The 11,897-nt window shown below is 39.8% G+C and overlaps 1 protein-coding gene across 1 annotated transcript in view; it reads left to right on the forward strand.

Moving 5' to 3' along the window:
- The window catches only part of LOC104538918 (glycine receptor subunit alpha-2-like), a gene marked incomplete at both ends in the record, with an annotated part of 69,854 nt that extends 63,814 nt beyond the window's left edge, over positions 1-6,040 (forward strand). The window contains one exon of the mRNA XM_010182286.1: positions 5,909-6,040. Within this exon, the coding sequence (XP_010180588.1) occupies positions 5,909-6,040 (132 nt within the window). The remainder of the gene's footprint in view (positions 1-5,908) is intronic.
- Between the last annotated feature and the right edge of the window lie 5,857 nt (positions 6,041-11,897).

Here is an 11,897-nt window from a genome sequence, read left to right on the forward strand (position 1 = left end):
TTTACACTGTGCTTCCTGCATAGGTCACTGGATTTCTTTTGTGCCTGTCTACCTAGTAATTGCCAGTTTCCCCCAGGCTCTCATATGCTGGCATGTCCTGCCATGCCTGGGCTTTAGCTTTTCTGAATTTATTAATTCTAGTTCTCTCTCTGAGCTCCTTGGGTATCATGCTTCTCACTCCAGGCAGCCTCATCAATATTTCTACTAATGATTTCCCTAGCAAAACGGAAGAGAATTAGTTGTTTCTTGATTTATCCTCTACCTTCAGAATTATTGCTCTATATTGCTTTTTTAATTACTTTTCAACCTTTTCCTACCAAGCATGAGCTTAGTCTCTCTCCTACCCTGTTTGCAAATCTGCTTTTTGACTTTTCAGCATAGTCAATGAGTTCTTCATGTAGCCTTTGTTCACAGCCTAACCTTTCTACCTAGCAATAGTAAAATTTCGTATCACAGACCTCAGAAAACTGGATTCGTATCAGAAAGAATAGATCTTTACTATAGATTTTTAAAAAATTCTTGTAAACAATTGTTTTAGTAATGCCTACAGAAAGGTATAATAGTGGATTTAGGTTATTGTTTTCAGGTTTACATCTTAGACAAAATTAATTTGTCACCTGTTTAAGTTAAACATGCTGTGTTACAGTTGGAAGGCAAAGGGACTTGATAAGAACATTTCCTCTCACCGTTATCCAAACTTAAGGGTTAAATGGCCAGTATGGCTATAAGACTTGTGGGGCAGCAGTTCAGCAACTGGCTGCATCTCTTTGCTATGGGAAGCTGAATCTGGAGATGATAAACCCCAAGAAGGCGGCTCCGTGCCAGGCCAGGGCACTGCCTACTGCAGGAAGCTCTCTGGGACACAAATATGTCCTCGATGCATTCTCCTGGGCTCCAGGACTTTGCAGCTCAAGGACTTTCTAAGCTAAAGGTGGTATTTTTGTGACGAGTAGCCTTTACTACTTATGGATAGAGCAGTCAGCTCAATGTGATGTTTTATGAATTATTAAAACACTTTTCTTAAACTTGCTATGGGTTTTTGATATCTGCTCCTCAGCACTCATGGGACTAGGAGTACATATGGCCACTGGAGCTGCCAGGAGTGCACACAGGGAGGGAAAAGAGTGTTGGAAATAGAGGAAGATCAAGAAATAGAAATATTCAATGATGTGCACTAGATGAAAACAAACAGGATGACTAATGACTTTGCAAACTGTAATGCATATTTGCAGGGTTCATTTGGTATTTGTCATGAACAAAGTAATACTGAGTTCAGTGATTTTGCCTGCAAGGAGAGCAGGGTTGAAAGTGAAAGGAGAGCTAGTTATGCTAGTTTTCTTTCCTGATCTGAGGTTCTCTTTGTACAATTACATGAACAAGAGCAAGAGCAAATTTAGCATATTTAAGAACTTAGTATAAGCCAGCTTCATCCTGCCATTTCAGATTTCTGAGATGGTGGTTGTGGGGCTACTGGTGGTCCTTAACCCATACAAGCAAGGAAGCAAAATCAATAGGGGAAAACAAGATTGCTCCCATAATTTAAAAAAAATAAAATAAAATCGTGAAGCACTAAATCAGTGCTCCTCTAAATCTTCACCTTTGCACTGACTTCAGATCTTACATAAAGCCAATTGATTAGCTAGCAGTTGCAGTTCCTTTTTTTAAATGTTTTTGAGCACTGCCATTTTGTTCCTTATTTTGGAGGTGTCCTAGATTTATCTGTCATGAACTATGGTGAAATCAGTTCTGTATTTTTTGCTAATGGTTTGGTCTTTTATTATTCTGTCCTTACTGTTACCTGTGCTGGATGTTCATACGGTGGAGATATAAACTGTACTTTTTCATAGGAGCCAAACAGGAGTGTGAAGAAAGTAATAAAAAGTACAGAGAGAGTAGATTTTACAGGCACAGAAAATGCTGTCTTGCTCCCTAGCTGTAAATACTTTTTTTTTTTTCAAAGTTTGCACAAAGGATGTTTTTCCCCAAATACATGACAGCTCTTTTAAGATGCTCTGGTGTTGTATGCTCCTGTTCTTCTATTTCTTCTAGATACTGGGGATGCCTGTTTGTGTTGTCTGTCTCTTATTTGCTCTTTGATCTTTGTTCGCTTTCCCTTGTGGTTTATATTGTGTTATCTTGGTATAAAAAATAATCTATTTGAATTTTACTTTTTGATGCCTGAAGACTGATGATTTTGTCGCCCTTCTTTGTTCTGTTACCGCTTTTCCCTTTGTCTGGTGATTTATCTCGTGGGTATTTGCGTAGCTGGGTTTGAATATCAGACTTATATCATGACAACAGATTTTTTTCATCAGACACTGTGTTTGAACCTAAATGTTATAAATATAACCTGAATATTTTTCAAACCCCAAATCAGGATAATAGATGGCTTTATTGCATGTGGCATCCCAGCCAGTGTTCTCAGTCTCACTTTTTTTCTGTCACTGCTCTATGTTCCTTGCTGCCCAACCTGACTCTTGTGTGTCTGTCAAATATTTACCTCCTTCAGCTATGAAACAAGAACCTAGTTCTCCCATAGTGAGGTCATATTCATTTGAGGGGAGATATAAAGGTATTTTTAGGGGGCATACCACAACTTATCTCTTGTGTGTGCTATGGGCTGCCTTAGCCCAAGTCAGATGCCTGCACTCCCAAAGCGCTGGGTATGGGGGTGCCCAAAGGGTAATCAGCATGCCATGGTGGGATGTGAATTTTGACCTTTCTTTTACCACATGTCCTCTCGTCTTCCATATCAAAGTGAAGATGTTTTAGGAATTTGTACCAAATGCATATGAATTTGGGGATCTTTTCTGCTGGCAGCTTTTGAAGCTTTGAAGCAAAGAGGCTTAGACTTTAGCCTCTTTGCATGTTTAAAGCATTACAACATAGAGAAAGCTGTTTGGCCTCAACAGTTATTGATTTCTATTCTGCTCTTCAGGCTGCAAACACAGAATTGTAGAATGGCAGGGAACAGGACCAGAAGAGCCCTTGCGAGCCAGCTGGCAGAGCAAGCACCAGACAGTACGCTGGGAGATTTACAGTTGCTGAAAATATTAATCAGTGCTCTTAAACAGTTTCTTCTGTAATGTGCCCAATATATCAGGAGTGAGTTTAAAAGAGATTTGTGAGGGATTGTTCCACAGGGAGACTGTGAGCTGAATTACATCTCCGTCTGGATGTGTTAACCCACAGTTGAGTATTTCTGATTTACACCCTATAATTCTCCTTGACTTGTGAGTACTCCAGGAACAAAGGTCAGTGAAAAAGTCTCTGAACAATTATTTACCATTCTGGACAGGAATAGTGATAGACTCTTTCTATCCTAAGGCTTTTTGGTTCTGCTTCCTTCTGCAGCAGCACAGGTTACAACTGCAGATATGCTGCTGAAATATAGCTACATGAGTTTTTATTTTATAACTTGTGCCGATCTTGTACTGAGCTGTCTGCTTTCTGAGTCTGTGCTCTCATCCTTAGCACTGAGAACTGCCCTTCACCCTATAGCCCCTTTTAGAGGTTAGACCTAATTTTAACTTCTGTCTGGACTGAGGAAACAATTTTTCAACATAGAGATGAGAAGCCAGGAATGATCCAATACTTATTTTGACAATGATACAAAATGCATGATGCATGCATAAATGCATGATGCAGTCTAAAAACAACCTGCTTAAGCAATTAGCTCAGTAATCAGACATTTAATAAATGGTGGCAGAAGAGCAGAGCTACAGATTAAGATGCACGATGATTTTCTTTATTTAATAGAAAAGCATACAGAATTTTAATTACCATCAGGAGATTTTATGTTTGCTGCAAGTACTCATGTGGGTTGCTAACGTGACAACTGTGGTTTGACAAAGAAGGACCACACAAGGCAAGACTTGAAAACTGGCAGATAGGAATACAGTGACTATTCCATTTTGGGCCCTGCGAGAGAGCATGCATCTGAAGTGAATATGTGACAAGTGGGAAGAATTGGATTTCTGTGTGAGAAGTTGACAAGTCAGACAAACAGTAGCCATATATTATCTCTGATGGCGAGAAGATCACATCATTTATAACCTTTGAAGCAACAGGAAAACTGAATGCACCATCATCTTATAATGATCTAAGAGAGAACTTTTTTTTTTTTTTCTCCCTGGTTATATATAGCAGTTAGAGAGGGCCCTGCTGAGCAGAAAATGGAGCATATGATCAAGGGCAGTCCAGTGAGTCAATTTACTGACTAATACTGTAGATTATCATGTCAAATATATAGCACCAACAATATCAACAATAATGAAGCCTATTTTATTTCTGTCCTGTAAATTGAAATGAAGATGTGATTGGAATTGTCACACCTTGTATATATGAGCCAGATTCTCTTAAACATCTCAAACAAATTGCCTTATTCTTTAAATTGATGTTTATTTTAGGAGCCATTCTAAGACTGGCAAGCTGAAACCATCTATTTAAATGTGTCAAACGTGTTTAAAATATCCTCTAGACAGCTGTCCCCTTAGGTGATGGTTCAATGGTCTCGCGCTTTGCAATACCTGCTCCCCTCAGATCCAAAGAAGGGATATTTCAGCCTTTCATCCTGTGGGGAGAAATCATTCAGCGCAGCATCACGCAGAGACACTGCAAATGAGCTTCGGGATCATCAGTAAATCATCCAGCTGTGAAGCCGACAGGGCAAGAGACTCATAGAAACCCCAGATGGGCATTGAAAGGAGCCTTTCCTTCCCAGGTCTTCTGTCTTCCTGGGCTTCAGAGCATCAGTGAGCAAGCATGAGGAGGGGGGTATTGCCTATACCGTGCAGATTCCAAGGGTCTCCTTCCATTACTTTTTCTTCTTCCCAAATTACAAGGAGAACATATGTGTTTTGTAGGTTTGTTTATGGAGTTGATATGTAAGGTGGTATTCTCTGTAATGTCAAATTGAACACCACCTGAAGAGAAGGTACAATCTGCACTCTGGTAAAATTTCCACTCCATACAGAAAGGATTAATTTTAATTCAGTTGTACCATACCCAGCTTCTTGTGTTTTACTGTTATCCAAGCTCCAGGGCAAAGTGTGATCACCTTTTGGTCTGTCAGAATTCTAGCATGAGCAAAACCGTAGCAAAATAACATCTAAATTGCAAGTCACTGCCAGGTATAAAAAGAGTACTTAATCAATGTTATTGATTTCTAAACTCCTTTCTCTAAGAAGAGAGCTGAGAGTAATTGGAGGAACATTTACTAACTGTTTGCTAAAGATAAGTCATAAAGACCAAATATTGCTTATCTGTTAAGTATAATTTCCTGAAGGTGGTATGTAAACTAATATAGAAATTAGCACAGTGTTATAAATTTAGCACATATAAGAGAAAGCAGATGGTACTGCTGTGATTGGACATGTCATTGGAGTACTTCAGAGCATGCCAAATCTTTAATTTATTTGCATATACTATCACATTACTCAGTTTTCAGCAGACTAGAACAGCATGTACTACGCACAAACAACTCTTTTTGCTGAGCTTTAAACTTAGAATAAAAATGAAATCCCATTTGCTGGTTTTGCAGCACTTACCGTGTTCATTTTCCGAAGCCTCCAAATGGTTTGTGCTGCACATTCTGGGCAGACAGAACAAAGACACAGATTGCTCCATGGGCCAGCACGCTCGGTGATCTTCAGCTTTCCATGCCAGCAAAGGGGCATGGTGCTTGTCATGAACACTAATACAAATGAGAAACAATGCATTTCAAAATGCTTTGTGGTTTACTTAGAGCCATTATGAGCTCTGTGGATATCCAAAAGTAGAAGTTTTTAATTAAAAAAATAATCAACTATTTCCTGGTTGTTCTTAAAAGGTAGAATAACACTTCTCAGTTCAAAGGAGGTCTTGGCAAGGTAGAACTCTACTTTTATGATTTGTCTTTTCTTTGAAGGAAGAGAATTTGGCCACAAAGGGCAGAAAGGGGCAAGAGAAGATAGGGGTTGAGGAAGCAACTGAATTTTGCAAGCAGAAGGTGGAGATCATATTTTTGGAAATCAGTGAGGATGAAAGCCTCAAAGAGGAGGTAAGCAAGAGCAGAACTGGGAATTAATGAGGGAAGATGTGTGGTAGAAAAAAGTCGAAAAGGAGTCAAGAAGAGAAGAGATGAGTGCAGAAAGAAAGTAGACAGTGAAGCAAAAGGACTAAGAGTAGCTATTTAATACCATTTCCTTGATCAATATGCCTGAGTTTCACATTATTGGTTTCAAGACCCCATTCATGTTTCCAGCTCAGAGAACAAATAAATCAGGTTAATGCCTTCTCATTATAAATGCACAGTGTGTGTGGTATCCTATTGTGCAGTATTTAGGCTGCCCACAAGCACATAATCTTGTCTGGTCCTGGTAGAGTACTCTTGTCTGGTACTCATGAGTCTGTTGGATGTTCAGTGAAGTGGAAACTTGTGCTGCTGGGTCTCCCATTGTCTCAGGACTTCTTCATTCTCTGCACTGCTTCATTCTCTGGCTTATTGGCATATCTTCTGAATGTGATCCTTCCTCTGGTGTTACACCCTCAGAAAAGTAGGACCTCAAGGTCAGGTGGCTGTAGGCCCTCAAAGTGAGTCTTGACCTCTTCCGCATACCCAATGACAGGCTTCTCCAGAGCTCCAGCATTGCAAAGACTGATTTGCAATTACTGCAGGACACATGAAAGATAAAACATACAACATGCATCAGGAAGGCTGCTGGCATAACATCCTTTAATTTTGGTATTATTCTTTGCTCTGTCCTTTAGAGAAATTAATCAGACATTTTTGATATTATTTTCCTTGATATTCTTGATCAAAACTTCAGTTCAGGTGAATGTCTGAGATTCTCTCTCAAGAATACCTCTTCCACTGCTATAGCCATGCTTCCTTATTTCATCTGCCTGTACCTCTCAGTACTGACTTTTCTTATATACTGTTAAATCTATTCTTTCAAGTTATCCTTTAATCAGTTTTGCCAAGTAATAAGAGTCCATCACCAGGCGATCTGTTCCTTAGCTACTGGCCTGGACAGATGGTCCTCCTGAAGAGGTGCCAGAACCACACCAAAGAGCCTGTTCATAGGCAGAGAGGATTGGGAAGGTTTATGACCCTTGCCCATATTCCTGCTCCTCAGAACCACATTCCCATCTGAAATGGAAAAGCTAACAGAAAAGTTAGCTTTTTGAGAAGTTATTCAAAATGGAGTTTGCAGTTTGAGAAACACTCTGGAAAGAGCTCCTAACCTTAAGCTGGAACACAAAAATTTTCACTAGGTGGACTTTCCAATAACAAATATCTTTAGGTAATACAGAAGGCATTAGATGACTAAATTAAGCGGATGCCCACATGTATATATGTAGACGTATCTACCTATGCGGGTGCATACAAACTGTGTGAGTGTGTATATTCGTGTGTGTGTGTGTGTGTGTGTAATAGTTAAAAAAAAACTATTAAGCCCATTTTAAAGGAAATCTTACTTCATTTCCAAAGTATGCATACTTCCAATGACCTTGTAGGATTTGTGGACTTATTACTTACCAGATGAGAAAAACAACCCTACCAATTCTGTGTAAAGATTGCACTATCGAGTTGCTAGAGCATTGAGTGCCATTGATTTTTGCCTCATGATGAATGTTATTTTGCTATGAATAAATAATAGAAGAGTTTTATAGACAAACCCTCATAGAGGCAAATCGAAAAGAAGATACAGAAGTCTATTTGTTTAGTAAATTTCTAATAAATCAAACAGTCAAGATGTTTCTAAGATGCAACAATTTAATTTTAGAAACAAGTTTGAAGTGCAGATAGCTGTCAAATACTTTGTTTAACTCAATCACACTTCAGAGCTATGGAAAAATAGCTGGAGAAATCCAGATTGAGATCTTGGATAACAAGAAGAACTAAATGATATGTAAAGCCAGAAAGAATAACCTGTGTAATACAAGATAAGAAAAGAAAATTTACACCAAATCATTACTTATTGGAAGTCTGGTATTAAGAACTGATAACTGGAAAAGGAAAGTGTTTATTTATCAGTTGGTCTGTCTCCTCAGGAAAAAAAAAAACAAACACACAAAACTTATAAAATTTGCATGCAAACACTTTAAGATTATTTAGATATTCTTGACTATTTTTAGCTACAGAATTTAAATTATTAATATAATTTGCAATATTTAATTTGGTTTGTGTGGTATTTGCATAACTTGAATGCATGAATGTCTGAGAAAGCTCTGGTAATCTCTGTCTGCATTTGTTGGGGTTTGTTCTAGGCGTTTGTTATAGTAAAGGGCTTGAAGGAGAGAATCCACCAACAGAGAGGAAAAAAGCTTCTTCCCCTTCCCCTTCTCTTTCCCCTTCCTGTTCCCCCTCTCCCTCTCCCTCTCCCTCTCCGTCCCCCTTTCCCTCTCCCTCCTCTTCCCCTTCTCCCTTCCCCTTCTCAGCACCACAGAGGAGACAGCCAGTACTCAGCAAGGGGCAAGGAACAGGTCCAGTGCCTCATCCCAAGCCCTGACCCAGGCATGGAGGACAGCGTCAGCTTTGGCTGACATGTGGTGGACTGCAAATTAGTCCCAGGAACCAGGGCAGCTGAGGAAATCAAGACCTGAACCTAAAAAAGTCCTCAGCAATACATTGTTCTAGAGGGTAATCTTCCATGAATCAAATAATGACTGCTGTTTATGGGCTCTGTACATACATATACATTTTTTTCCATTTTTTTATTTTTTTTTTTAATTTTCACTGTTTGGCAAATGAGGTATTCTGAGATGCCATGGTCAGGACACAGGGGTGCTCTAACAAAGTCATCTAAGATGACTGCAGCTGAGGCAGAGGACAGTGAGAAATTTTACAAAGGTGCAATAAAACTCATCTATCTCAAAATATTTAAATCTGCTTGAAAAAAAAGAAAAGCATCAGAGACTCTGATGGGAAAAATTCTGGGGAGACGGGCAGTCAGATATCCTTCTCTATGATTGTGGGCTGTGAGCTCGGGTGCCCCTTGCTGAGGTGGCAGTTTCCCCAAGACTGTCACACAGCCAGGGACATCACGCATCCTTGTCCTGGGATGGGACTTGCTGGGCAGTGTTGGCCCTGTGGCAGGTTTCAGGGCCGGATTCCTGTCACAATAACCCCATGCAGCGCTACAGGCTTGGGGAGGAGTGGCTGGAAAGCTGCCAGGCAGAAAAGGACCTGGGGGTGCTGGTGGACAACAGGCTGAATATGAGCCAGCAATGTGGCCAGATGGCCAAGAAGGCCAACAGCATCCTGGCCTGTATCAGATATAGCGTAGCCAGCAGGACCAGGGAAGGGTTCCTTCTCCTGTGCTCGGCACTGGTAAGGCTGCACCTCAAATATAGTGTTCACTTTTGGGCCCCTCACTACAGGGAGGACATTGAGGCACTGGAGCGTGTCCAGGGTAGTGCAACAAGGCTGGTGAAGGGACTGGAACACAAGACTTATAAGGAGCTGCTGAGGGAACTGGGGTTGTTTAGCCTGGAGAAAAGGAGACTGAGGGGAGACCTTACCACCTTCTACAACTACCCAAAAGGAGGTTGTAGTGAGGCGGGTGTTGGTCCCTTCTCCCAAGTAAAAAGCAATAGGAATGAAGGAAATGGCGTCAAGTTGTGCCGGGGAAGGTTTAGACTGGATATTAGGAAAAATTTCTTTGCTAATAGAGCAGTCAAACACTGGAACAAGCTGGCCACAGAAGTGGTGGAGTCACTGTTCCTGGAGGTGTTAAAAAAAAAAAGTAATGTGGTACCTTGGGACATGGTTTAGTGAGCATGGTGGTCCTGGGTTGAAGGTTGGACTTGGTGATCTTACAGATCTTTTTCAGTCTTAATGATTTTGTGATTCTATGAAGTCTGAGGCTGGGGCTTGAACGCTGCCAACAGCAGGAAGGTGAGAGAGTCTGCTTGTGCCTTATCTCATCTTTCCTGGGGCAGATGTTTTGCAGAAAGCAAGAGAAAGCAGGAAAGGTAAATTTTAGGTCCATTTCTCTTGGTGTTTAAGGTTTTTGAGGTCCTAAGGTTTTAGCAAATATAGTTTTACTTTACATTCTTTTGCTTTGATGTGCCCATTAACTGCTATTGTACATTCTAGCTGAAACAGTCACATATTTAAACATTAGCTTTGCAGTGTGCTCAACCTTGCATGCAGACAGCATGAGCAGAAGTTAGTTGCCCTGTATCCAACAGATTTCTGGTCAGAGCAGATTATCCTTCATATCTAGGTCATTAACATGTATTTGTCTGTTGTAAAACAGACTAACATGCCATTCTCACTGATAAACTGGCCAACCTCTGCTTTCATCAGAGAGAGACTGGCAGAAGAGTTATTAAAGAACAGTCAAGTCTCCAGTCTTTACTGTCCTGAGAGGATTTAATAACCAGGCAAATTGTATCTATAAGACACTCACAGATCACTGTGTCTGGATATTTTAAGGCATTACTTTCATTTAAAAGGAAGGGAAGCCAAGACATTGTGTCAGGAATAAATCTGCTGTTATTTAGGAGCAACAACTCTATCATAACATCTATGATGCTTTGCAAAGGAGAAGTTCATCTGGTTCTCCCCTCTCTCTTCCCCAAAATTAAAATATTAATTATATTATATATAAAACATTAAATTGAATAAGGAAATTAAATTAATTGCATCTGTAAAACTGAGAGAATGAAGCCTTGCTTTACTAAAGAAAAAAAGAAAACCTTTTCTTTTTTGTAACAAACCAATCACCTTTACTGACTGTATAGTCTTTATTATTAAAGTAATCCTTGAAAAATTTAGATTGCATTTAAAGATATGTCAAGCCAGGAAAATAATTTTGCTCCACAACATGTTTAAATTATGTTACTCTTTCAGTTGGATAATGTTCAATTCCTACTCAAAGAGGGCGAAGCCACATTAACTACCATTTCATTATTGTATTAACAACAGTTCACTTGCTGTTACAGACTGAGTAAGTAAATCACTCATGCTTCAGAGATTCTTCTGCTGTTTATCAGAGATAGGAGTTATTATTAAACACAGCTTTCTAAAACAAACCTAAAGTTGTCCATTGGAAACCTTCACTGAAGACAACAATGACCAATTTCTCTTCCATTAATTATAATGTTGGTGCTATTTATAATACAAGGTCTGCTTTACTTAGATTTTATGAGTGTCCAAATGAAAGAAAAAAACAAACCTCAGTGAGCAGGAAAATTTGTGTTAAGAGAGGTAGAAAAAGGGTGAATGCTACTGTCACACACAGAATGGTGGGTGCCAATGGAGCAGCATGATGCAGTCAGAGGCTGTTTATGTTTTTGATGAAACATCTTGGTGAATATTTAGGAAAAACACTTAGGCAAAATTCTGGGAAGTGTTTGCTCTGTACTTTAGGCAGGACTGAGGTGAGAAAGTGACAATTTTACATCATCTTCCACTCCTCTGAAGCTTGAATTAAGGAGGAGTGGAAATGACACACATCTGGCATAGCTGAGCTGAGATCTAGAGCTCTTCATGGTCATACAAACCAGTGAATTTTGTTAGTAACCTCTTTATTACCAAATGCCACTAGAGCTTTTCCCATCTTCACTTTCACCCCATCTAAGAAACTAAAACACAGAGGTTTGCTACGTAAGAGTCTTCTCTTTCTGTACCAGCTGGATTTAGCCTCAAGACAAAATTACGTGAACAGAAAAACATTACATTCAAAGTACTGAAAACTAGGGGAAATGCAGGACATTTCAACATTGGCTTCAGTTCCTGGCATATTATCAAGAAGTGGAAGACCTGAATTCCCACAGGACATGTCATATTCGGTGAGAAGGAATGGTCTCTGTCCCAATATTCTTTCTCCAGCAATGGTCAGGCATGGATATTGAGACGAATTACATTTAGAAGCTCGTAATCCAGCGAGATCTAGACAGGCTGG

This window comes from Mesitornis unicolor, unplaced genomic scaffold (assembly GCF_000695765.1).
Source record: "Mesitornis unicolor isolate BGI_N332 unplaced genomic scaffold, ASM69576v1 scaffold6694, whole genome shotgun sequence".
NCBI lineage: Eukaryota > Metazoa > Chordata > Aves > Mesitornithiformes > Mesitornithidae > Mesitornis > Mesitornis unicolor.